This window comes from Cryptotermes secundus, unplaced genomic scaffold (genome assembly GCF_002891405.2).
Source record: "Cryptotermes secundus unplaced genomic scaffold, Csec_1.0 scaffold635, whole genome shotgun sequence".
NCBI classification, from domain to species: Eukaryota; Metazoa; Arthropoda; class Insecta; order Blattodea; family Kalotermitidae; genus Cryptotermes; species Cryptotermes secundus.
In genome coordinates, this window is record NW_019733328.1 from 760,562 (window position 1) to 788,003 (window position 27,442).

The 27,442-nt window shown below is 42.4% G+C and overlaps 2 protein-coding genes across 2 annotated transcripts in view; one reads left to right on the forward strand and one right to left on the reverse strand.

Moving 5' to 3' along the window:
- Window positions 1-2,995, reverse strand: part of LOC111868029 — a 65,929-nt gene extending 62,934 nt beyond the window's left edge. The window contains exons 1-2 of the mRNA XM_033752904.1: window positions 2,836-2,995; window positions 230-369 (exon numbers count right to left, since the gene is read on the reverse strand). Of these exons, the coding sequence (XP_033608795.1) occupies window positions 230-369; window positions 2,836-2,980 (285 nt within the window). The 5' untranslated portion in view covers window positions 2,981-2,995. The remainder of the gene's footprint in view (window positions 1-229; window positions 370-2,835) is intronic.
- Window positions 2,996-6,918: 3,923 nt separating this feature from the next.
- On the forward strand, window positions 6,919-25,157 carry LOC111868035 (constitutive coactivator of peroxisome proliferator-activated receptor gamma-like). The gene is made up of 6 exons (XM_023858379.2): window positions 6,919-7,313; window positions 16,386-16,549; window positions 19,735-19,947; window positions 21,805-21,900; window positions 24,634-24,737; window positions 25,039-25,157. Exons 1-5 carry the CDS (start codon window positions 7,220-7,222, stop codon window positions 24,694-24,696), a joined length of 630 nt encoding a protein of 209 aa, XP_023714147.1. The 5' UTR covers window positions 6,919-7,219; the 3' UTR covers window positions 24,697-24,737; window positions 25,039-25,157.
- The last annotated feature ends 2,285 nt before the right edge of the window (window positions 25,158-27,442 follow it).

Consider the following 27,442-nt stretch of genomic DNA (forward strand, 5'->3'; position numbering starts at 1 on the left):
GACGAGAAGGATACAAAAAGAAGGGAGGAAGAGAACGGAAACACAGAATAAGAGGAGATAACAAGGGGATAAGGAGGGCGAGGAATGGAGAAGGAAAAGGAGAAGGTGAAAGAGAGAAAAGAAAATAAAAAGGCGGAGGAGAAATGAGACGACAGTGAAGAGGGAGAGACGGCTTCTGCCTGATGTTTGGGTCTGAAAATGTTAATATAGACGTCGGCTCCTCCCTCACCTTGCAGAGTTGCCAGTCGAAAACGTCGAAGTTTTCTTTTTCGGAAGCAGGAACAAACTCATCATCGTCGTCATAATAATCTGGATTCGCCGGTGTTTCGGCAGGCTCAGCGCCAGCCACCAGCAACACGACCAGCAGTACTGGAACATGACGTCATTTTGTACATGCTTTGTGTTATATGTAAACCGCCTCTGTGGTTTGGTGGTCAGAGTTCCTGGCTACAGATCCAGAGGTCCCGGGTTCGATTCCCGGACGCTACCAGAATATCTAGGAAGTGATGGGTCTGGAACGGGGTCCACTCAGCCTCGTGAGGACAAGTCAGAAGCTATTTGAAGGAAAGAGCGGCTCCGATGCGAAAACCGGGATTAATGGCCGTGGGGATCCATTGCGCTGACCACGTGACACCCTCTATCCGCAAAAGCTGGCACTAACTTCGCCGACAAGGGTCGGTAGCTCGGTCGATATAGTTCGCTTGCGGACTACAGGCTACGGAGTTTGTGTTACATGTAAGATCTGAGGTCTCTTCTGTCTTGAACACAGCGCAGTAGATTCCTCTGCAACATCTTACCTATCTGCCAGACCAGTGTTTCTAAACTTTTTTCTTATATAAAATACCGCCTTTAAAAAAAGATTAAGTGTTTTTGAAGTATCCAAAATGCCTAATATTTTCAGATAACAATTTGTGCTACCATTGCAACACAATTATTTAAACAATTTAACCGCAGTTGGTTTTTTGGAAGTTGTCCATAGGAAGTAAACTTGTTGTCGTACTTATGATTACGCAGAAAGATTACAAAAACCAAACTTGGAAGACAATTCAGTTGTGTTTAATTAAATAATTTTCCTGGTGAGTATAGCGCGGCCAGCGCGTAAGGCTGGCAACCTTACCGCCATCTTTGAGCCGATTGTCTAGAGTCTAGATAATGTGGGACCCTCAACGTCTGACAACCCTATGGGCCTTCACGGCCAGTTACAGGGATAGCTTTACTTTTTTACTTACGTATCCATATGACTTTTCTCGCGCAAAGCTAACGGTATTCGTATCACTGGTTCAGAGACACGGTGCTATCCCGAAGTCATTTGCCGTAGTGCATCAACTGTTCACGTTACTTTCATTAGTAGGATTTGAGGTTCTCACTGCGGTGAATGTGAATATGACGATGTGACACCATGCATGTTTATTTTCTTTTCCCTCGGATGAACCTGCGGTTTGCATCTTCAGGATAGAAGAGTCCCTGAAAGTGAGGCTGGTTAATTGAGGGACCCTTCTGAAAGGCTGCTGTTCAGTTCTCCGAAAATTTGGCGAAATTAAAATATTTGAAAAGAAGTCTTCATTACATTCACGAAAAAATTAAGTAGTGGATTGAATTCGAGTAATATCTGCGGTGTTTTTTTTATTGCTAGTGGGGTGGGACTAAGTCCCTTGTACTGCGGCCACTTCTGGCCTATTGTACCAGCCCCAGATGACAGGTGAGGGTTATTGTGGAGCAATTGGTGGAATGGAGATTGGCAGGGGAAACCGAACTACTCGGAAAAAAAACCTGCCCCAGCGCCACTTTTCCCACCACAAATCCCACTTAACCAGACCCGGGATCAAAACCGGGCCGCCGCGGTGGGAAGCCAGCGACTAACCGCTTGAGCTATGGCGCGGCCAGTATCTACAGTGTTACGGAAGAGAGTGACGTCAGAATGAGATTAAGGGGATGAAATAAAGGGCCAGTTATGTCTCCGAGTACCGAGTTACAGACGTCGCACTATGAGCACCTGTGTTCCTTCTTCCCTTGAAAAATTACTCGGTAACTTAACGCTCTTCTCCGTAAGACCACAAATATTTACTGTCATTTGTGTAACGTGTTGTGACCCTTCAGAGCTGGGCTACCGCAGTCGGTAGAGCGACTGGCTACGGGCTATACCACCGAGGGATTGGAGTTCGAGTCCCGGTAGGGTCAAGAATTTTTCCCTTCTCCACGTCGTTCAGACCGGTTCTGGGGCCCACCGAGCCTCCTGTCCAATGGATATCGGGTACTCTTTCCCCGGGGTGTGAAGCTGACCACTCACCTCCAGCTAGTGCCGAGGTCAAGAAAACGTGGATCTATATACCTACTCCCCCATACGCCTTCATGATGTAGTGCTTAATTAGTTTAGCACAGGGACAACTTTTTTGCCCTTTTTTTTTTTGCCCTTCATTGCCCACAAGAATATAGGCTCACGGATTACGTTAAGAACAACCAGGACGGAAGTTATGGAGAGTAACCGGTTTCTAAGATCGAGTTTAGAATACGGAATTCGGTTGGCAAGCAACTGCAGACTTTCAGTTAGTATTCCGAGGTCACAAAGAATTAACAGACACGAATATTGAACAAGACGTATAACAAACCCATGTTAAGTGGGTTCCTTGACATCAAGGTGTGGAACTCTTCGGTAGGATGCTGATGGAGAGTATGTAGGGTATAAGCAGTTGCGGACAGCCGACAGGAGGTGGTCCATTGGTGTCAAATTGTGGTAAATTTTGCACAGCGTCGGTCTTGGATGCGTCCTTTAGAACGACTTTCAGGGTAAGACAAATGCGATAATTTTAAACCGTATTAGACCGCCGCTGAACTCACCTGCCAGCTGTGGTCCAGTAGCTCCAAGTTTCGCCATGTAACTCAACTTCTGAAAGCGTGTCAGTCGGTCTCTTGTCTTTACTCCCTCTGATGATCTAGCTAGCCTCCTGAGGACTGTGGTGAAGAGAGCTGAGCTTGTGTTCATTACAGTATGTTATCCTCCTCCCACCCTACCCGCCTTTCACATACTCCCCTCTCCTCCTCGTATCAGTTCTTCCTTGGAAAACCCCATAATCGTCATTGGAAAGGTAACCATGGATGGATTGTCCGTGATTGTTCAGTGAGCTGAGAGATTTGCTTGATGAAGATAGGAAGACTGTAATAACTAAAGTAACTCGTGCACCAATGCAGCAGGCCTTTCCAAGCTGCTGCGTAGTAACAGCTCGCTTAAGAAATTCCCCTTCGGCCTGTTATGGAACACCAATACCTTTATTTGTGGTTTACTTAACGACGCTGTCAGTATGTAGGGGACCGCCTCTGTGGTCTAGTGGTCAGAGTTCCTGGCTACAGATCCACAGGTTCCGGGTTCAATTCCCGGCGCTACCAGATTTTCTGAGAAGTAGTGGGGTCTGGAACGGGGTCCACTCAGCTATTTCAAGGAAATGGCGGTTCCGGTATAGAAAACCGAAATGAACGGCCATGGGGATCCGTTGCGCTGACTACGTGGCGCCCTCTATCAGCAAAAGTTGGCACTAACTTCGCCGACAAGCTGCGGTCGCTCGGTCGGTATTGTTAGCTTGCGGACTACAGGTCACGGAGTAAGTATATAGCGTCGAAATGCTAAAAAAGACGCGGTCGTGATATAATTTGAAGTAATATCTAAGCATCTTTCTCGAGGGATTGAGTGAATCCACGATATACCTTACTCAGTACGGATGTCTTTTGGGCTGAGTTTTGAACTGGGAACCTTTCGAATACAAATCGGGACATGACATGAAACCCGAGTAGAGTGGTTTGTGGAAATGAGCAAAAGAAAGAAAACAGGAAGACAAAGAGGCCGATGTTCAAGACCAGGACAATGTGGTATTTGTGGTGGACAGTAACACTGTGACGCATTTTTCTCCGAGTCTCATTCTGTCAACGCTGCAGGGACGATCACCGACCTCGGTTACTAGCTGGTGATACATCTCAGGCCATGCACTTGGCTGGACTTGTCCTGGGTTCAAGTCTCGGCTCAAAGGCCCCGCTAACCTGACAAGTTTCTCTTGGGATTCCTCAGTGTATCCACGAAAATTCCATGATATTGCCTCAGTTCATGCCCCGACTGCTTTTATTCACTCCCTTTCGAATCTGTTGTTCAACAGTCATCTTTCGCTAGACATCATACAGTCTGAGCCACTGAAAAATCTTGTTAAATAAAGTATCCATTGAAAGCTGAAACTCTCTGTCACAGACAGAAAACAATAGCACCATTGAAGGAATGCTACAGTCTACGATGGGTGTTGTGTGATTCGCGGAAAGCGTGACCGTAGAATAACTAATTGCAAGACCTCTGCGTTGCTGGAGGGCTTAACCCTGACACCGGGTCCAGGTTCTTGTGGAGATGCGTCATTTCCATCTTGTGAGACTCGAAATTGTGCAGCGCCCATAAACTTCTGCTCCTGAGATACCAAACAACTGCACTGGATAGCTGACTCTGATTTTCAATATGTTTCCGCAGCCGTACAGACAGTACTTACTTACTTACTCATGGAGCTTAGGTTCATCACCGTGTTCACAAGAGCCCTCCACTGGTCCCTATCCTGAGCCACATGTATCCAATCCATACCATCCCATCCTATCTCTCTAAGATCCATTCTGATATTGTCCACCCGTCTACGTCTTGGTCTTCCCAGTGGTCTCTTTCCTTCTGACTTTCCCACCAATATCCTATACACATCAGATATTCATAGACTTCTAGAAAACCTATGATTCAGTTACGAGGAAAGTATTGTACAGTATTCTGATAGAGTTTGGGGTACCAATGAAACTGGTTAGGTTGATAAAATGTGTTTAAACGAAACATATATAAAGTCCGTATAGACAAGCATTTGTATGATAATTTGCCTATCCAGAATGGGCTAAAACAAGATGCTTAAACGCCACTGCTTTTCAGATTTGCTTTGGAATATGCCATTAGGAAGGTGCAGGAAAACCAGGTTTGACTCAAATTAAATGAGACACATCAGCTGATGATATGAATATGCTGGTTCATAACTGATAATGTAGATACCATAAAGAAAAACACACAAGCTTTAATTGACGCTAGTAAGGAGGTTGGTCTAGAAGTAAACACATAGAAAACTAAGTATATGTTGCTGTCTCGTCACCAGAATGCAGGTCAAAATCATGACATAAATATATCTAACAGATGTTTTGAAAATGTGGCACAGTTAAGATATTTGGGGACGGCTATAACAAATCAAAACTGATTCAGAAGGAAATTAAGAGGAGATTTAATTCAGGTAATAGTTGCTACCATTCAGTCCAGAACCTTTTGTCATCCCGTCTGCTGTTTAAATACGTAAACATTGGAATATACAAAAACAAAACTATAATTTTGCCTGTGGTTCTGTATAGGTGTGAAACTTGGTCTCTGACATTAAGGGAGGAACACAGACTGAGGCTGTTTGAGAACAGGGCACTGAGGAGAATATTTGGATCGAAGAGAGGTAAAGTTACGGGAGATTTGAGAAAAATACATAATTAAGAGCTTTATAACTTGTACTCTTCTCCAAGTATAATTAGAGTTATCAAGTCGAGGATGAGATGGGCAGGGAATGTAACACGAATGGGGAGAAGAGGAATGCATATAGGATATTGGTGGGAAAGAGACCACTAGGAAGACCAAAACGTAGGGGGGTGGACAATATTAAAATGGATCTTAAAGAGATAGGGTTGGATGATATGGACTGGATTGATCTGGCTCAGGATAGAGACCGGTAGAGGGCTCTTGTGAATACAGTAATGAACCTTCGGGTTCCATAAAATGCTGGGAAGTTCTTAAGTAGCTGCGCAACTGGCTTCTCAAGGCGGACTCAGTTCCATGAGTGAGTAAGTTCCCCAGTCGTATGATGGAATAATACATTGAAGTAGGCCACGATATATCTTCCCTGTAGTCTGTGGTTCACGGTTCGGATGCCTTCATCTTATAGGCGCCAAGTAACCTCTACAGTTGATATGTCCTCGTTAAATAAGATACTGTACAGCCACTCCGAGGTAACTTAATCTGTATAGTGACAATGCTACGTGTTGGATGGCAGGAACAGGTATTTTCATCTTGCCGTCGTCCAGAAAGGCTCAGAGGCACACGGCGTCTCCTCCCGGACGTGTACCGCACATTTTCTACAGGTCTTGAAACTGATCTCGCAGCTCCATTTAGTGCCGATGTTAAGATTGCATGCATAAACCTTAGGAAGTGGAGAAAATAAAGAGTTAAGAAGTGATCTTTGTTGTAAGCATGGAAAAGTTGTTGAGCAGGGGTTTTGCTGCATATGATTATAATTTTAAAGTTCTTCTAAATAATATTGTGACATCTATACCCATTTCCAAGGAACAGTTGTGTAAACAGGCGACAGTACAACATCTACAGCTCTATGGACACGATGTTTCCCCAGCAACTAGAGAACATGCAATAATAGAAGAGACGTTTTGTGTGCGATCCGTGATGGGGCTATATAACAAGGACTAGTTTAAGAGGCTTAAACTTGGCGGTGGTCAAGCTTACGATCGTTCAAGTGACTAAGCTGCCGTTGTAGCATAAGATACGTAAGATAAGCATGATTTGCTTTGCAAAGCCTATACTGACAGAGGACTTGTACAGGTATATAGTGCAAAAGCAAGAATTTTCAATAGCATGCTATATATGTGATACGTACAATTGACGAAAGTCAAAGCATAGTCAAAAAGAGAAACCTATCTTCTCGTTAGAGAGCATGTTACATAAGGAGTATGACCGCAAAGGTTCAGTTGGAAAAAAAATCTGTGGTTGTGAGTCTCAGGGAGCTTGGCGCCAAGACGAACTGATTGGCGGTAAACCGCCAGTCGTAAAGTAACACTGACTCTGACCCTGAGTTTGAATTGTCAGTTGAGAATTGCAGTTGTGAGAAGTGACTTGCTGGTAGCTGAGGCCGAGGACATTTCGGGAACCCAGAGGAAGTGAACGTACATCGTTAGAAGCCGCTATCAATTAACGGCTAGTGAAGACAGAAAACTATGTGTGATCTTTGGAGTGTGTAACTCAGTGAGACTGTCGTAGTTAATTGTAGTTGCGAGTGTGAGTTTCCAATAAATCCAGTTACTAATCCAAAACCCGACTATAGTCAGTCACGTGGCAATATATACAAATTCAGTTCGTACCTCACGGGAAACACATTACGTCTACATTGCAAAGACTAACCCGTTAATGCTGTTTAGGAAAACAGTCCATGTTTGTTGTGACAGTTGTACAGAACACACACTTGTTCAAAATGCAGAGTTTCTGAATGATAAAACCATTGGTACGTATAGTAACCACTGTCCTGTAAAGAGCTAAATAAACTTAAAAAAAAAAAAAGGAAATTATTAATCTATGTCTGCAGGACGGGAGATGAGGGTTATTTACGAACTGGCAGACTAGCCGCACCTTAACAGCAAACAGTTCGCCGCGTGCCGTCACGTGGGAGGCGAGGCATGAGAAGTTGAATTACGGGGAAGCCCGCTCGGCGTCCGTCCTTCTTATTGTCAGTAGGTACTTCGATCAGTTTCATTTCCTGTATTTCAGGGCAGTATTTACGGGCTTCGGGCTTTGTACTTTGTGCTGGACCCAAGTTTATTGTTTTCTACCATTTAACGTTTCGCGTATCGTGGGGAAATTATAAATATGTACGTCCTTTTCGGTTGGAATTTCTCCAGGGCAGAAATCACGTCAGATACTTCGACGCAGTTGTGAAATGTTAAGCTGGACTTCAACTGGGATGCAATGAACTCCGGTGTCGAGCTTTTGTGATGACGGCAGTTCCGTAGCTGCTGAATAACAAAGAATTTCGGATTCCAGTCTTCCGGGTTGTAATGTCATATCGTGTAGGTGGATAACGATGCTTTCGAAGAATATGCTACCACCTTCTTCAGAGTTGAAGTATGTACATTCAGGAAATTCCTCGTATATATGGCAGGTTCCAATGAAAGTGGCCATGAGTCAGTAGGGAAGGGCTAAGGAAAAGGACCCCGAGCCGGATCAGCAGGAAAGCTGGGAGTAAACCGGCACTGTTAAGGGAGAGTAGTCTGTCGTGACGGGTGGGAACTAGAATAATCAGAAGAAATAACCGTTTCCAGGGGTGTATTGCTGTCTCGTGAAGGAGAAGCATAATACTGTGATTAGAAAAAGGTAAAGCTATCCCCGTAACAGGCCATGGAGGTGCATAGGGTTGCGAGACGTCGAGGCTCCCACATTTCCTAGACAGTCGGCTCACAGATAGCAGTGACGTTGTCAGCCTTACGCGCCGGCCGGCCGTCCGTCCGCCCTCTACACCCAGGAAGATTCCCGGTACTCATTTCTGTTAGGGCGAGGTCACACCAAGGAAACTGGCAACCGCAACGCAACCGCAATTTCCGAGAATTGTTATCAGCCTGAATTGAACACGTTACTGAATTGCGTTGCCGTTTCCTCAGTTTGCGCTGCTCCATTCGGTAACATGTGTTCAACTCAGGCTGATAACAGTTCTCGGAAATTGCGGTTGCGTTGCGGTTGCCAGTTTCCTTTGTGTGACCTCGCCCTTAGAGGATGAGTCGACCCCTAGGCCACAGTGCGGCTGGAAGGATTAGATCAATTGAAAAAAAAACAGTGACCTCATTGGGAATCGAACCCTTGACCTTTCGGCTTGTAGCACAGTGCCTCAACTATCTACGCTACCGCGTGCCCCGTAATATTGTAAATGAGCAGAGGACAAGACGGCCAAATATTTGAACACGCATAATGCCTTCCGCAACTGGTTATTGTAGAAGGAATTTCTCTCCCTTCGTTACCAGCATGCGCAGACCGGCTTTGGGGCCCACTCAACATATCCTGTGGGTACAGGGGGCTCTTTCCTTGTGAGTAAATGAGCAAAAACATGTATTTGACAAGTCAGTTCCATCTAGCGCTGATATTAAAACGCTTTTTGAGCCTTACTTTTTAACTTTGTAAGATTTCAGAATTTTATGCTGTTTGAAGCTTGCCCTGTGCTACATAAAATATAAAATATTCACCATCCGTGCTTTTTGTAATCGCTGATTTCAGATGTCCGCTGTTTGGTTTTATGTATCCGTGCTAAAACTGGTTTCTTATCTTCCCTCTTATCACTGCCGTGTGCCTTTTCTGAGAGTTTCCTTGTAAGTACTTCCTGCCTATTTTTTCTGCATATTATGCGTGTGAGTGCGTATGTGTGTTTTCTGACGGAACAGACAACGTATATAAGCTGTGACGTGCGCTTGTCTAAAACGTCTCAGAGGGTGCGTCGTACCGTGAGTCAGCGAGATCCCCGGTACGGTGAATTTTGTTACCGTCGTTTGTTGGACGTAGAAACTAATAATTGTTTTATGATGTAATACTTTACGTCATCTCGTGATGACACACCCTCAAAGATGTTTTATACACAGTTATACCGGGGCCACTGTTCCAGTAATCATCATCATCATCATCATCAATTTTATGATGGATTAGGCCATGCATGGTCTGTTCCGTCCTATTGAAGAGTGTGTTGATCCCTCTATCTTAACTATGGACGCCCTATGCTTCGTCCTCTCTTTGGGCTGTATGTTACGATTTCCTTCGGAATTCGTATATCTTCCATTCGTTGTACGTTATATTTCCATTGTGATATGGTTTAGAGACCGCCTCTGTGGTCTAGTGGTCAGAGTTTCTGGCTACAGATCCAGAGGTCCCAGGTTCGATTCCCGGCTCTACCAGATTTTCTGAGAAATAGTGGGTCTGGAACGGGGTCCACTCATCCTAGTGAGGATAATTGCGGAGCTATTTCAAGGAAATAGCAGCTCCGGTCTATAAAACCGAGATTAACGGCCGTGGGGATCCGCTACGCTGACCACGCGACACTCTGTATCCGCAAAAGTTGGCACTGACTTCGCCGGCAAACGGCGGTCGCTCGGTCGGTGTTGTTCGCTTGCGGACTACAGGCCACGGAGTTTTTATTTTAGAATTTTGTTATTCAAATTAAAAATGTTCAGCTTTTCCGTAATATTTGTATACCGTATTTGGTTCTTCCTTGTGCAGCCTGTTACTCTCCTCAAGAATTTCATTTGTACGGTTTAAATTTTTGCTTCATATTTTTTATATGTAAGATTCGAGGCTTTCACGGCGGTGACTATGAAGAAAGCAGTCTCCTGGGATTTGGCACCGTGTATACGAGTATGTGGTATTAACCGACGTTTCGGAGGAACGTATCGCCTCCATCATCAGGGTAGAAGAAAAAATATAAGAAATCTGCAAGCGAAGAGACCGTGAGAACCGGTAAAAGCAGACCGCTTGCAGATTTCTTATATTTTTTCTTCTACCCTGAAGACGTTCCTCCGAAACGTCGGTTAACACCACGNACACAACGCGATCTCAAAGAGCAGAATATAACGCTTCGAGGCGGTGTCTGCTGTCACGGCCGCCTGACAGTTATAACCACGAATGAGCAGTAAGTTCAGAAACAAAAGAAGCTAGAAGAAGTCAGAAATTAGAAGTGAAGTCATCAGTTTATGTGGCGTAGTTAAAGTAACCTTTAGGGTGTCATCAACGTTCGTAGTTAACGAAGTGTTATATTTACAGTAAGATTGAAAGTGTTGTAATTAATTGTAATTCCACTTGGTGAATGTCCGATAAATCGATTCGCCAATCGAAACCCGCATCTAAAGTCACTATAATACACGTGACAATATTGTGCTGCACGTTTGATTAAATCGGCACAGTTTGATTTCCAAATCTCTGTTGTTTCTTACTGTAATTGTGTACCATAAGTAATTAAAACTATTTGTATGTTCACTTATGTTATTATTTGTCACTGTTTTAGTTCTCACATTCATCTCTCCTTTCATGTCCGTTTCCTTTGTCTTATTTACTGAAATCTTCAAAGTAGAAGAAGAAGAATATTCTTCATTATATATACTGCTCTTTGCTCTTAGTCTCTTGTACTTGCCACGATCACCTGGTCATCAGCGAATGAGGTTGTATTTGGAATTAAGTCCTTTGCTGCTGACTACGGGTTGGACGACCACGGAATCGGGGTTCAAGTCCCAGTAAGGTCAAGAATTTTGTCTGCGTTGTCAAGATCGGCTCTGGGACCCACCCAGCTTCCTATCCGATGGGTGCCGGTGGCTCTTTCCTCGGGATTAAGGCGGCCGAGGCGTGAAGTTGACCACTCACCTCCAAATAATGCCCATACGTCTTCATGGAATAGTGTTTAATTACTTAAGCACATTTTGCTTTTTTACCTTTGTTAAAAATATTTTGTTTGATCACATCTAACCAATGTTTGATGATTTTGCCAATGTAAATGTAAACATTACCAGCGTTGAAGGGCAGCCTTGTGAAACTCCTTTATTATTTTCGTGTAAGACACAATTTCTTATAAGGGCTTGGTGTTGTCAATTAAAGGTGTAACCCCCCCCGCCCAACGCCCTTGTCGGGGCATTACTGTGTTTGTACAAGGATTGGTTTCAGATATGTTTATTTGAATGCTTTCTTTAGTGTATTTCTCACATAAATAATATTTTCAACAACCCAAATGTTTATTAACGAGTCAGGTATCCGATTATCCCCTGTAGTTGTCACCATCCTCTTCAGATCATTCATCTACTCACGTCCTTCAGACAAGAATATCATGACTCTGGTGTTATGAATTTCGTACCAAAGACACATCTGCGCAGTTGTAAGAACACTTCCTGTCTTGACCGGATACAGAGTTGTTTCCGTTTTAACGTTTCGCGGATGTTTGCAAGCTACAGTCAGCAGGAAAACCAATGACTATTATCACATGACCCAAATTGAAGCTCTAGAGGCAATCAGTGAATGATTTCAACCGATGAAGTACCGTGTTCTGTTGCTGTCGTTGATACTTCTGAAATTGGCTGCATCTGTAGAAGTAAATGTAGCATCATTGTACTCTGGCACTTAGTCTGCCTTGGGTCCAAATGATAATATAGCATTTCACATTAAAAATAATATTTAGAAAACTGTACATGATATACACCAGCAGTGGCATACGTTCAGGTGGATTCACTATGCTACTACTCGGGAGGTCGCAGGTTGGTTTCCCGATGAGGTCATTGGCCTTTTCAGTTGACGTAATCCTTTCAGCCGCACTATGGCCCCGGGGTCGACTCAGCTTATAACAGAAATGAATACCAGGAATCTTCTCAGGAGTAAAGGGTGGCCGGCGCGCAAGGCTGACAACCTCACCGCTGTCTGTGAGTCGATTGTCTAGAAAATATTGGAGCACAACCTTAGGGGCCTCCATTACCTGTGACAGGGATATAGCTTTACCTTTTGGGCGTATAACTTGTTTGGGGAGCTGGTATAGCTCAGTCGGTGTACTGACCAGGCTACGGGATCGATGACTGACTGATTATTGTTTGTATTCCGATGGAGATAATAGATTTTTGCCTTCTCCACAGCGTCCAGACTGGCTCTGAGGGCCACCCAGCTTCCTATACATTTGGTACCGGAGACTCTTTCCCTAGGGGTAAAGTGGCCGGGGTGTGACGCTGACCACTCATTTCGTCTACTGACCTCGTCTCCTTTATACGTTTTCGTGCTATGTTGCTTAGACACGGGGACAATACGCTCACATTTTATACTTGGTCGTATAAGATATTCAGGCGCTATATATTTATGTATGGAATGTGCAGGACGTCTGTTGGCTTCAAACTAGTTGGACGTTCCGTTTGTAAAATCTGTGGTTGCTGTAGTATCTTATATAGCATGTACGAAATCGTAGTAATTACTGCATGGTGCGGTGGGCTACTTACAAACAAGGCCATCTAGCCACGCCGTCTGCAATCTCAGACCCCTGCTTGCCCCGAGAACTGGAGCAACACCCTCTGGGATCGTATCTGTTCTCCCAATATCCTTATTTCTTTATCAGTCCAGACCTCCAGACTTCCGTCTCCGGAACTAATTACACCCAGCACAGGTCATATAGGTCACTGGGACAGTTTTCAAGGTTCGTTCGTCTAATCAAACAGAGACCTCACAGCCAATGTTGAGACGTGATATCCCGGGTTCGATTGTCGTTTGGTTGCTGTAGTTTATGTGAATATGTTTTATCATGCATGTCCTCTACCCCTGTTGCACTACTCACTTATCTATAATTTCGTTGAATCATGAAATCCAAATTTCCTTACCAAAACAATAGATGACTATTCTGAGTCCAGCCTGCATGCTGACAGTGATATCTTTTGTGTTCATAAGAGGAGATTGAACTCGGGTAATGCTTGCTACCATTCAGGCGAGAACCTTTTGTCCTCTCGTCTGCTGTCCAAAAACATAAAAATTAGAATATACAAAACTATAATTTTGCCTGTGGTTCTGTATGAGTGTGAAACTTGGTCTCTGGCATTAAGGGAGGAACAAAGACTGAGAGTGTATGAGAACAGGGTGTTGAGGAGAATATCTGGACCGAAGAGAGATGAAGTGACAGGAGGTTGCAGAAAACTGCATAATGAGGAGCGTCATAACTTGTACTCTTCTCCAAGTATAATTAGAATGATCAAGTCAAGGAGGATGAGGTGGGAAGGGCATGTAGCACGAATGAGGCGAGGAATGCATATAGGATATTGGTGGGAAAGCCAGGAGGAATGATACCGCTTGGAATACCAAGGCGTAGGTGGGTGGACAATATTAAAATGGATCTTAGGGAGATAGGATGGGATGGTATGGATTGGATTGATCTAGCTCAGGATAGGGACCGGTGGAGGGCTCTTGTGAACACGGTAATGAACCTTCGGGCTTCATAAAATGCTGAGAAATTCTTGAGTAGCTGCAGAATTGGTGGCTCCTCCAGAAGGGCTCAGCTCCACGAGTAACTAAGTCGTTTTGTTTAAATATGTCGTTAAGATAGTCAAATGGAACCCGAATGTTCATTGCCAAGTTCACAAGAGCCCACCATTGTTCTCAACCCAGAGCCAGGAAAAAAAACCATAATGGTGTTCGAGAATCCTTTTTGGGAGAATGTGGATTTATGAGAAGGGCATTCGGTAGTTGATTCAGGCACTGCGTGGGATGACAATGAAGTTCGCTAACCCCATTGCTGAATATCGCTGTGGTCGCCTTGAAAGTACTCCCCTTGGGAAGCTATGCCTAATCTACCCTTCAAAACAATTTTGGAACTAGTTTTGTGGAATGGCCTTCAGAGCTGCCGTCATATTACTCCTGATGTCATCAAAATGCCTTCCTTCCAACATCTCCTTAATCTTCGGGAACAGAAAAAAGAGTCATCCGATGGTAGATCCGGTGAATGGGGAAGGTGTTCCAGCACAGTTATTTGTTTACTAGCTGAAAACTCCCTCACAGACTGTGCCGTGTGAGCAGGTGCATTATCTTGATGCAAGATCCATGAGATGTTGGCGACGGCACACCAAAACGCGCTCAGACAATTATAGGCGCCACTCAGAAAGAGATTGCCATAGATCAACAACACAGCCGTGAAACGCTGATTTGCCCACGTCATCAAACCATACTAAGATTTCCGTCCACTGCTGCCACGGCAACCACACGGTGGTGAGTTCGCGAACTTTATTGTCAGACCTCGTATGCTACAAACCTAAAGTCGCGGGTTCGAATCCCGAGGAGGTTATTGGATTTTTTTTTTTCAGTTGACTTAATCCTCTCAGCCGCAATATGGCCCCGGTCTCGACTGAGCCTCTAACAGAATTAAATACTAGGAATCTTCCTGGGGGTAAAGGGCGACCGGCCTGCGCGCAAGGCTGACAACATCAACGCCATCTGTGAGCCGATTGTCTAGAAAATGTGGGAGCCTCGACGTCTCACAACCCTCTAGGCCTTCACGGCCTGTTACATGAATAACATGAATAGCTTTGTACCTATATTTGTTATGTGCTTTTAGCATTAGAATTGTGGACTAAACGTGTAAACCGGATAGGTCATGTCCATGCTTGGTATTTTTACGTATTTCGTAGAGAAAAGTTCTGAATGCAGTCTACTCGTATATACGAGTATAGAACATACCAGGAGAAACCCGCATGGATAGTTAGCATGCCAGCTGAGACTGAAATGAGGCACTTTTTCTTTTCCTTGGCACTACAGCTCCAGTGGGCCTAGGCCTACCTCCATGAACTCCGTTCACTTCGGTCTTTCTCGATCTTACACATTCGGTAGGACTCCTTGGGCGGGTTATCAGCTCGTCGCAAGGCATCTACATGTACACAAACACAGAAAAACGCACACACACAAACTAAACATCCATGGCTTGAGTGGGATTCGAACCCACGGTCCCTGTTTCCAAGCGAGCGAAGACAGTACATGCCTTAGACCGCTCGGCTACCGTGACCGGCGAAATGAGGCACTTCCTGGATGCAAATCAGAAGCGTTACCATTAGGGCCAACTTTCTCTGTCTCGGTTTCTTAATTAAGTTCACCTCTAACGCCGTCAGATTTCTGAAAACCCTCATTATGTACCCTTGTTTTTGTGGTAACTAGCGTTTCAGAGGAACCTGCTGTTTCTGTCTTCAGGTTTGAACTTTTGTCCTAAATATGGAGGCAGCAGGTGTGTACCAACACCTACAGTACCACACAGTGTCAGGATTGAGGTCATAATTAAAAGATCATTACAGAAAACCTCAAGCCTGATAGGTCACCTGTCATACAAATTAGGTGTTGGAAGAATATGTGAGGCCGTTTTCCTCTGAATTCAGGGCCTAGCACGAATCATAAATTAACAGTTATCAAGAGATCTCTGTTTATATGTAAATTTCACTGGCATAAAATTCCCACAGCCTGACAATGTATATTTGTAATTTTTAAGATTACGAAGTGTTTGTGAATGTGAATGGATATGCTTCACGATGGCATGGCATGTCCTCAGGTTGCAGATGGAGAAGACGGCCTCCACATATGGAGGGTAGCTATGAACATATTGAATAAGCAGTCTTGAACAGCCAACAAGTTGTGGTCCTCCAGCCTTATGTTGGGCGTGGGGCTAACAACTCCTTACTTTCAAAAATAAGCTTGTTGTGAAATGGCACAAAGGGCTTTGGACCTGAATGGATTATTTGGATACCATGATTGGAGACAAAGAAGAATCCATGTAGGATATTGGTGGGAAAGCCAGAAGGAGAGAGACCACTAGGAAGACCAAGATGTAGATGGGCAGATAATATTAAAATGGATCTTCGATAGATAGGATGGGGTGGTATGGACTGGATCGATCTGGCTCAGGATAGGGACCAGTGGAAGGCTCTTGTGAACATAGTAATAAACCTTCAGGTTCCATAAAATGCTGGGAAGTTCTTGAATAGCTTCACAGTTGGCGGCTTCTCAGGTAGGGCTCATCTCCATGGAGTTAGTTCGTTATGAATGGATGCATTATTGTTCACAGGTATTCCACATCCTGGACTGTTGACTTTGTGGAATAAGGAGTCAGAAGAGCTACAGTGGAAGGTGTTCTGTGCAGCTGTTTCGCCCCGACTTGACCCCAAATTACTAAGAGAGCTGCCTCCACGCCTAGTCATTCCAGCTGCATCACTTACCTACCTCTGCCATGTAAGCAAGATGACTGGAACTGAAATTGTGGCGTCCTTTATTGTCACTTCAGGACATTCAAATATAAAGATGGTTTGTCTCTCTGCAAGTGTGCATGTTTCAACTTGAGTAGCACTGGCTGGATTTTGATTAATTTTGGCACGAATGTTATGCCACTAGCCTCCACTCCAAACTCATAGATGTTAATTTCCTTCAAATACAAAAATTCCATTTAAAAAAAACTCTTTTGATACAATTATAGACACATTAAACCAGGATCTCCATTTTCCCCTTCCTTCCTAATATTCAAACCATTTTAACTGAAACTGATCTTTCACTTTATCACTTTCAGTGACTGGTCATTTGTTACCTACCAAGCTGAAAGTTCTGCCAAAGTTCCATTAGTTAAAAGTCCAAGGCAGTTCGCCTTACAGAGTTCCAGTGTCCATAGAACTGTTGTAGAAATATAGGAGTTTGATAGGTTATTTAAGCTTGGAACTGAAAACTCAGTTTTTCTGCGTTCTTTCCACAAATTGGGTAAAAGGAACGTATAATGAAGATATCTACCAGCATATTTCATAATTTTTGTTTAAATCATTTGAATGTAACTGTTTTATGCAAACTCAAATGTTATCACATTCCCACCCCCCAAAAGAGGCTCATCATGTAGAAACTTGGTACATGGTATCAGGAAATTTCCTTCATTTTTCGATATGGTGAATATGTAACTCTTTCCTATGTCATGTCAGAAGACTTCTACTTCCAGCTCTGTGAACTGATCACTGCAAGAATTATATCCCTACTTTCTACTTTAGTTTACATCTCTTCCATTAAACAGCACATGCCAGAAGTTTTATGTATTCCCATAGCAAAGCCTTTTCTTTTCATGCAAATTAATTTGCATGGTTGGAAATACAAAGAATGGGGAAGGGTTAAGTTAATGTGAGACATGTTATCTGACCATACACAGTGATTAGCTTTGGATCCGTGAAGTTATATTTGCAATAAATGAAAAACAGTGCCGTAAGTGCACTCTTTTCCAACGTTTTATACCTAAAAACATCTGGTATTCCTAATCCATTCCAAAATTGTTTTACTGCTGAGTGTTTTGCTAGAAAATCTCCAGAATTTCCTTTGATGACACAAAAAGAAAGAGATGTGGTGTCCAAGTTAAGAAGCAGGACAGACTGGAAAAGTGTATGTCATAATGAAGAATGCCTTTCTTTTGATAATTTCTTGAGAACACATTGAAGTTAGTCTAGCCAGCCATAAATTTTATGCCGCAGACCATGCAGATGAGAGTTAACACGAAGAGTTACGATGTGTGAGTCTACAGAATCTGCTTTGGACTAGACTGACAGGGTTTGATTCCTGGAAGGGGTGGTTTCCCACCTCTTTAAGGCTGGAAACCACTTAGCCTCCCATGTAATGGGTATCCCAAGGGTCTTTCCTTGAGGATAAAGTGCCTGGAGCCTGAGTGTAACTACTCATCTTCATCCAATTCAAATGTCTGTAGTGTTCATGAACACAGCCAGCGGTTTCCCCACCCCCCAAAGAGTAGCATCAAATTTTGGGGTGGGATCCAGAAAATTTGCTTACAGACTTATGTTTAAGGTATTATGATTATTCTTATTGATCAACCTGAAGTATAAAGGATAGGAGAATATTTTTAAATACAATGGTTGGATAAAAAGTAGTGGCGACACTGCTGTAACATGAAAGATGTGCATCAGGTGGCACTAGCGCCATCTGTAGCTCATAGCAGAAGTTCAGTTGAAGTAGTGCAGTGAGTGGTTCTGGTTGTGTTTCATTGAGTTGCATTGTGCATCGTCTTGAAATGCAGGAGCCCAGTTCAAGCATCCTAACAACATGTTTACAAAATAAGAACAACACTACTGGATAAAAATTGAAGTTGCACGAGGTCATAGTGCACAAAACTGTTATCAGGTACTGCAAAAAGCATATGGTGACGCTGCTTTGCCATATTGCACAGTGGCACGGTGGGTGAAATTGTTCTGTGAAGGGAGGGATGCCATTCAGGACAGCCGTCGTTCAGGACGACCCCATGTTGACAACCACACAATTCAGCTTCTTGCTTCTTTGCTGGATATCGATTGTCGATGAGCTGCATGGGAGTTAGCTGCTGAGGTGGGCGTATGTCACAAAACCGTGCTCCACATTCTGCACGATATTCTTGGATGCTGCAAAATTGCAACGTGATGGATACCCCTACAATGTCCAAGGTGCAACAATGGCAGCGTTATGCAATTGCACAGGACTTCTTGGACCGGTAACAGAAGGAAGGTGACAACTTCCTTGGAAAGATCGTCACTCTGGACGAAACTTGGGCTCGCTCATACGAACCATACTTGAAGCGACAATCAAATGAATGAAAGCATCCTGGCTCTCCTCGTCCAAAGAAAATGTGCCCTACACAGAGTAATGTGGAAGCAATGTTCATTGTGGCATATGACATTGATGGAGTGATACTGCACCACACTGTACCTCAACGACAGACAGTAAACGTTACCTACTACTGTAATTTCCTGCATAATCATCTTCGTCCAGCACTCAGGAGAAAGCGATGACACTTGTTGGAAACGAACCCCATCATCCTTCATGACAATGCAAGGGCTCATACTGCTGATGCTGTCAAGGATCTCCTTCACCACTGGCGATGGGAGATACTGCAACATCTGCCATACTCACCCGATATGAGTCCATGAGATTATGATCTCTTTGCCAAAATGAAAGAATAACTGTGAGGGACACGTTACAACACAAGAGAGGAGATTATTCGTGCTGTAGGGCGGTCACTGCTGGACATCAACGGAAGTGGACGCGCTGATGGTTTATGATACCTTCCACAAATCTGGCAGAAGGCGGTACACATGGGGGGGGCGATTATATTGAAGGAATGTAAGTGTGTTTACCTCAGGTAATAAAGTCATTTCAGAACTATAGAGGCGTTGCCACTACTTTTTATCCGCCCTCTGTACTTCTGGTTTTGGTATTAATATTGGTGTATTCCCTCCCCTCCATTTTGATTCTATTTATCCATTAGAGAGAGATACCTTGCTCCCCACTACCCACAGCCCTTTCATGTAATGCTGCCCAATACACCCCTTCAATGCCTGGTACATAGGCACAGGGGCAGTTTTGCAGTTATCTGTATGACATGTGTCAAGCTGAGTGGTGTGCTGTAGGAGTTGGATGGTAAGGGCCTGGAATTCTGGGAGGCAGAATCACTGATAATCCAAGCTGTAATACTGAAGGAATATGACACTGAGGTCCTCTCAAAGCTGAAGGTACCAGATGTATACACACGAGCTGTCCGCATCAGCACCCTGTTCATGAGGACTGCTTTCATCATGATGATGCTGCTGGCTTCATGTGGCTACCCTATTACTATTGCCGAGGTAAATTGTCAGATAATTCTGTCATTCTCAAAATGCATAACCGGCTTCAGTGTGTATAAATTATGCGTTAATGACATAGAATTTTGCCATCAGTTGTAGATTTGAAACTTTCATGGTAATTGTATGCAGTGATATCTTCTCAAGTGATCACCCATGTCAATTTGGAATTATGAGGGAGAGTCAGTAAATAGGTCACAGATGAATATAAAACATAAAACATGTGATATTTGAACCTGAAGAAAATATTCATTTCTTGACATATCCGCCACCAATATTTATACATGTGTACCTGCAGCATAGAAGCCTTTTGACTGTTGTGTCAGTCACTTCCACACCTGTTTAGGTATTATCTGTGACTTTTGAATGTCCTTGAGAGAATTCCTCGACCTAGTTCTGAATTGCTTTACGCAACAAACACTTCTTACCATAAACAGGAAATATTTCTACATGAATATCTTTTGCATTGGCTTGTTATGCCCACAAAAGATGCACAACAGAACACTGCTCTTCGGTAGCATACTCCTTGAGTGTTGTCGCCATTTTAACAACTAAAACCAGCCTTTGAACATGTGCATGTGCATCTGCTGTGTAGACTCTCATGAGCTGGATTGTGCTGCTACCTAGTGATAAATATAGAAAACCTATTATGTGTATTACAGCTGTTTTACTGCCATTGTGACCTACTTACTGATTCTCTCTCTTAGCACAACTCCATATTGACACAGCTTATCACCAGAGAAGACTTCATTTTTAGTGTTGTTGTTGTTGTTGTTGTTGTTGTTGTTGTTGTTGTTGACCAGGTGCTACTACTGAGATTAGGCAATAAGCTAACCTCCCAGCAAACCACTCCTAACATTTATTTGAACATTTATGATATACATGTGCTGAAAATACTACGTATGTGGGATTTGAGTTTCTCATGGCGATATCTAGATTACAGTCATCTGCGATATGACGCCGTGTAGTTTGCTAAAAGCATTGTTTGTCAAACTGCATGGTGCCACACCCCAGAAGACCAGAATCTTAATAATATTCATTGTTTTTTTTATGGTGGATGACAGGACTACTTACAGGCCACTCACCTGAAAGGACATGTTTTCAAAATTGGATTGACAGATATTCCTGTTTGCAAAAGGTGCCTAGAAAATATGAATCAGCAACACACACATCCTATGCGAGTGTGAGGCCGTAGCTTACTTAAGATTGCATCACCTGGGCCATTGTTTCATGGAACCAGATGACTATCACGATGCCCCTGTAGGAGGCACAATAGAGCACTGTGGTCATGGTGCAAGGGCCAAGAAGACCCACCCCTTATACATTCATTCATGATGCCCCTGTAAGTAAAATCCTACACTTCATTCAAAGCATAGGATTGTTGAACGGTTAAAATACAGGAGTATAGATTCTAGATAGTTGAAAGTCATGATGCAGGCACCAGCAATTAGGCCCACCCCTTATGAACTACTGCTGTCTTTTCACCAGGACAGAACTGCTTTTAGAACTGAATTGTTTCCTCTGCGCACACTGTCACCTTAAAGGACACCTCTTCAAACTGGGACTAAGTGATAGTCTCACTTGTGAGAGGTGTCAAGAAGAAAATGAAACAGCCACACATATCCTGTGTGAATGTGAGGCCTTAGCTTATTTAAGATTACGTCATTTGGGTCAGTACTTTATGGAACCCAGTGACTATTTCAACATCCCCATTGTACAGAATCGTGCACTTCATTCGAAGCTGAGGGGATAATCAAAAGGGGAAGCACAATAGATCACTGTGGTAGTGGTGCAAGGGCCAAGAAGGCCCACCCCTTATACATTAATTCATTCATTCATTCCTCTGTGCATGTGTTTCAGACGCTGCCATTTAAATATTTCGATGGGAAGCTGTTTGGCTGTGTATATCACAAAACAAAGCTGGGGACAAATTATGAGGATCAGTGCTCTCACAAGGTACAATGAAAATTTGTTTTCCCACATAGAAGTGGGTTAAATACCTTCACCATGGCCATGTAAGTCATAACAGGTGCCTAACTGGGCGACATAAATACAGAGACCTCGTCTTCCAGGTTGGGGGTTGAGTGCAAGCCTGACGAACTTGCTCTGTAAAAAAGTTACTGTTGCAAAATCCAGAGAAGTGAAGACCAGATGGTCTAATTCATGGTGGAATAAGCAAACCTGGCAAAATCTCATAAGGAAAGCAATGTCTGAAAGAGGGTTGTTTTGCCAATGATGATTTTAATACATGAAGTAACAAGTCATTATGACTTCAAAATATATACTTTTTTTCATTAGATAACGAAATTTGGAACTGTATGTTAACCACTTCACTGACAGTGAAAAAGAATATGCGACTTGGCTGTTTCTACCCAGTATTTATCCAGTGATTATAATTGGGATATCAATGTGAAATTGCTCCGTGCATATTGGTACACAGAACGATGCTGTCGAGGGTTCTGTTTAAGCATCCCATTGTGTTAATATTACAGTTTTATACTGTATTACATTCTTGAATGTCAAATTTATTGTCTTATGTACATCTTTTCTTACTGTTACATGTTTTGGCCATATTATTCATAATCTCCAGTCACATGGACAACACAGCAATACAACCAAGCCAACAGGGAACTGTATCTAGACAAGCCACCGAAACTCACATAATATGCAACTGTACCACTGCATAGACAAATATATGCACAGCTGTAACAACACATGTAATATGCAAATTTGCAAAAGGAAGAATTTTCAATAACATGTTGTATGTGCGAAATATACACTCGACAAAAGGCCAAGTGTATTCATAAGAGACACACCTATCTTCTCATCAGAGAGGATGTTGCATAAGTGCAAGAGTTCAGTTGAAAAAAAATATCTCTGGTCGTGGGCCTCGAGCGGCCTGAGGCCAAGACGAACTGATTGGCAGTAAACCGCCAATCGTACAGTAACTTTGACTTTTACTTTGACGTGTAATATCCCTGCTGTGACACCAAATGCAGCACAGCAGGTTTTTAACAGATATATTTTTATGAACAGATAATTTTAAAAGTTAATATAATACGATGAGGTGTATATAAGATAATATATGTTGCATTCAAGACAGTTATATGTACAAAACTGTAATATTATCGAGGGTTTGAACGCAGCTGGTAGGCTGCTCAAGGTCATGCAGTTATCATTTTGTGTGGAACTGTTTATGTATTTGTATGAATGTTTTGCAGATTATCTTTCTGTATGAAAAGCAAATTGTTACAGTGACTTGCTTGACTGTACAGCAAAAGCTGTTAAAACTGGAAGGTTGGTTAAACAGGAACCTACCTTCTTGGAAAGAGATCCCAACATAAAGTCCATGAAGTGAAAATAAATACTGTATTACTTCGAATATAAGGTGCACATATGGCCGCGCCATAGCTCAAGTGGTTAGTCACTGGCTTCCCACCGTGGCGGCCTGGTTTCAAGCCCGGGTCTGGTCAAGTGAGATTTGTGGTGGACAAAGTGGTGCTTGGCAGGTTTTCTCCGAGTACTTCGGTTCCCCTGCCAGTCTTCATTCCGCCAAATTCTCCATCATCATAATCACCCAGGGCAGGCTACAATAGGCCAATCAGTGGCCACCGTGCCGAGTGGACCCAGTTGGTCTCCACCNNNNCCCCCCCCCCCACTAAGCGAATAAAATAAAAAAGATGCACATATTACCCGTTTTTTCCTGTTGAAAAATTGAGGTGCATCTTAAATTTGAGGAATGTGCATCTCCAAATTTTTTCCCTAAAACCCACATACAAAAACTGGATGCGTCTTAAATTCAAAAGCATCTTATGTTCAGAGTAATATGGTATAAGATTACCCTTAATTAATGGAAACTGTTTAACAATAAAATGTTAGTGAAGGGCAAGAATTACTGTGAAATATTCTGCCTAATATTTATATAACTGTGTTCTGCACAGTGCTTTCAGAAATGTACCTGTGGAAACAAACATTTATGGAATAAATGAGAGACAGTTCAGCCTAAGCATGAACAGAATATTGGCAGAATGCTTTAATGGACTACTGGGAAAAGTGAAGAGGAAGAACGAAGGAAATGAATAAAAGTGAAAGTGCTGCCACATTCATAAACAAACTCAGAGAATTAATCAAAATTCAAAACCCTGTGAAATCAGTTGATTGGTGACCACAAACTTATTTGACTGTCTAGTTTCCTGTGGACCATTAGTGCCAGATCCAAGAAGGCTGAGATACTGGTGCACATACAGGATGTTTCTGAATAATGTTACTGCATTCATACGTCCTTCCATCATTTGTTTATAGTGTGTTAATGGCAGTGGCAGCAAAACAGGTAGTACAGAAATGTCATTAAGCTGTACTTATTGAAGATGTTAAAGATGTCTGTGATTAGTGCCCAAACACGGTCTACAACACAGAACAATGGAAGTGCAACGTTGTAATATTCTGTGGGAATTTATATTCTTAGACGTCCTCTTCTGATTGTTAGTCTGTGCACACATTTGCAGGATTTTTGAATATGAATGAGGTCTGAAGAGGTTGCAGGCTGAAATATGTAGAAGATTAATTTTAGATATACCCGTGTTATTATGAAATGTTCCAGGACACTAAAACAAATGTTCCATTTATCTTAGTTAACCTGGGACTGGGTAATTTATTTGTTAAATTGATGACACCCTTGACATCTTCCAGGCTGAGCTAATGGACTGGTATCTAAAGGTGCGGCAGATTGTGTGTGGACATCTGGAAAATTAATTTTCTGGGCGTCCTTTCTGGAGCCTTCAGACCAGCACTGAGTAAGTGGAAATTATGTACAGAATAAAAGATGGTTGTTGTCCTTAATTAATCCAATAACCATGGCAACCTTACCATCATAGTATCATCAGCAACTATGGTAATAATAATAATAATAACTGAAGTACCCATAGTTGCGGATTTCTCAAATTTATATAAAATGTACATACATGCACACAGGTGTGAATTCAGAATTCCAAGTTACATAGAATGTACATGGAAGTTTCCACTGGAAACTGTATACATTCTGGTACAAATTTCTGCTTTACATTCCTCTTTGTTTCTGTCTGATTTACATTGCAGGTCATGTTCACTTGCTTATGGTTCCAGCAGAGAGACACCAAGAGACAGGGCATGGCAGATTGCAGACTTTACTATACATGTATTTTAAAAGATTAGAAATAAAAAGTTTTAACTGTGTAGCATTGGCAACATTGTGGTCATGCAGAGAAGTATGGGTGATATACGTACCTGCCCATCCATGGAAAGACATTTATGGTGCCTTTCTGCATTCCCTGCCTTTAAGTCCTCTGTGGTGATGTAAAATTTAATTTGTCTTCTTTAAATATGAAATATTGCCTCTAAAGTTCATGAATGACTCAGAGAAGCACTGAGATATAAGGCAATTCCTGACCCCAGAAAGTTTGTGGGATACATGGAGTAGGACCAGAGAATGAATAATGGGAAAGTTGTGGGAATATAATTGAGGTGGTTGATTCAGCTTGCCAGATGTCTGAGCTTATGCAATAATGTGTCTGGTTTCTATTGGAAAGTCACCTGGTTTAATTGTGAGGGATTGTACTCACTTCCTTTGTAATTTACTAATATTTACTGCAAGGTATGATTATGCTCCATCTTTTCAGCAGTTCCAAACGTTTAATTCTCTGATCTGATGCACTGTTGGTAATACTGAAATCATGTAATTTCTGTCTTTACTCTGTCTTTGATCTCCAGCTTGTGATGTAACAGCCTTAATCATTCACCTCTTATTTTTTGTTATTGTTGAAACTTCCAGTGCATGTGAAAGAACTAGTCATTAAATTTCTGGATACCTCACTGAGACATGTCTTTGTCTGTGAGAATTATTAGGAGTTGAATCCATCAATAAGAAAAAAAAATTTTTTTTCTACATTATGGTCTTCTAGGACAGTGGTTCTCAACCTTTATGAGACCGCGGCCCAGTAAGTTCTTTTTTTATAAGACGAGAGCCCAGTCCCAACAAATTTACTTGTAAATACCGATCCAGTTTTGTTAAAGTTCATGCATTAAACTAACATAATATCAGTAATTAATTACTAATGACCTAATTTATTAATACTTGTAGTCAGTAGTGCTGTTATGGCGCTGATAATGTGCGTAGCATTGTGACCTAATCTCACTTTTCAAGTTACGGTTCTGTAATTGCCTGATATATGCGTTGTCCTAAACATATAGCTGTGTAATCCTTGGACTGGGGCTTGTTTCCTGCATAACAGCGTGACGTCTCCCCTTTTTATCAATGGAGACAAGTGGGTCAAATTAACGTATGTTTAAACACTGACTTCAAGGAGTGCTTATGGTATGTACAATTCTTCTTATGCTGAAGTTCTGAGGCCAAACATAAACGTCCCTTATTCCATCTGTTCTGCAGCTCTGAAGGTAAAGTTCTCGCTGGGTTTAAGTTAAGCAGCATGCCTGGATCTTAGAGATATAGGATGTGGTGATATGGACTTGATTGATCTGGCTCAGGATAGGGAACAGTGGATTATCACAAGCTGATGAGTTTGACCATTTTGTGATTTGTGTTGAACACTCTTTTCTACAGTTGACCTAGATATGTTTCTGTAGTTCAAACGTTTGGTAAATACTGATTTGGTTGCTAGTCCATCCAGAATATCTTTATTTCTCTTGCAGTCTTTCCAGCTATGCTATTTATTTTGCCTGATGAATTTTTCAAACAAGGAAATTCATGATAAATGTAGCTTTTAAATATTGAGGTATGCAGCACAAATCAGGAACCGGCAAAATTGGTTCGATGCAAGAAATGAATAATTTAACAGTAATCTCGAGTTTCCCGGAAAAAATGTCATATTTAAAAATAATTTGCACATAAGTTCAGCAATGTGCGCGTGTTCGCCCATGTGTTCATACTGTATGCGCTTGATGATGCCCACAGCAATCAGTATTTATTAGGTCCTTAAAAATGATTAGGATATGTATAAAGGATATTAAAGTTGGTTTCTTATATATGTGTAATATAAGAACAAGTCCATGATTTATTCCAACCGTCCTACAGTGCACACATTTATTCACTTCACTCTTCTCTCCTGCACTACATGTTTCAGCACAAAAGTGTCATCCTCAGGTGCTCTTCGATGTACGTTAAACTATTTCACTGCATGCCCTGCTGTCATTATACTAAAATATATATCCATCATACACATTGATAAATCTTAAATATTAAAATTATTAAAACTGTTCAGGATTTGTCATCCCTACGTCGCATTTCAATACGTGAGTCACACCTGTCTTCCTCTATCGGAGCATTCTTCCTACTTTCGTGTGTATTGTACTTTGTGTTGTGTCTTGCGCCTGTGACTGCGTGTGCTATACTGCTCAGCAGATTGATTGATTGATCTGGCTCAGTATAGGGACCAGTGGATGGCACTTGTGAACACGGTAATGAACCTTCGGGTTCCATAGAATGCTGGGAAATTCTTAAGTGGCT

Coding starts and splice junctions, on each gene's coding strand:
- LOC111868035 (XM_023858379.2), top strand. CDS start 7,220: ATGCTGTTTAGGAAAACAGTCCATGTTTGTTGTGACAGTTGTACAGAA. Junction 7,314..16,385: donor TCTGAATGATAAAACCATTG/GTACGTATAGTA, acceptor TATTGTTCACAG/GTATTCCACATCCTGGACTG. Junction 19,948..21,804: donor ACCCTATTACTATTGCCGAG/GTAAATTGTCAG, acceptor CATGTGTTTCAG/ACGCTGCCATTTAAATATTT.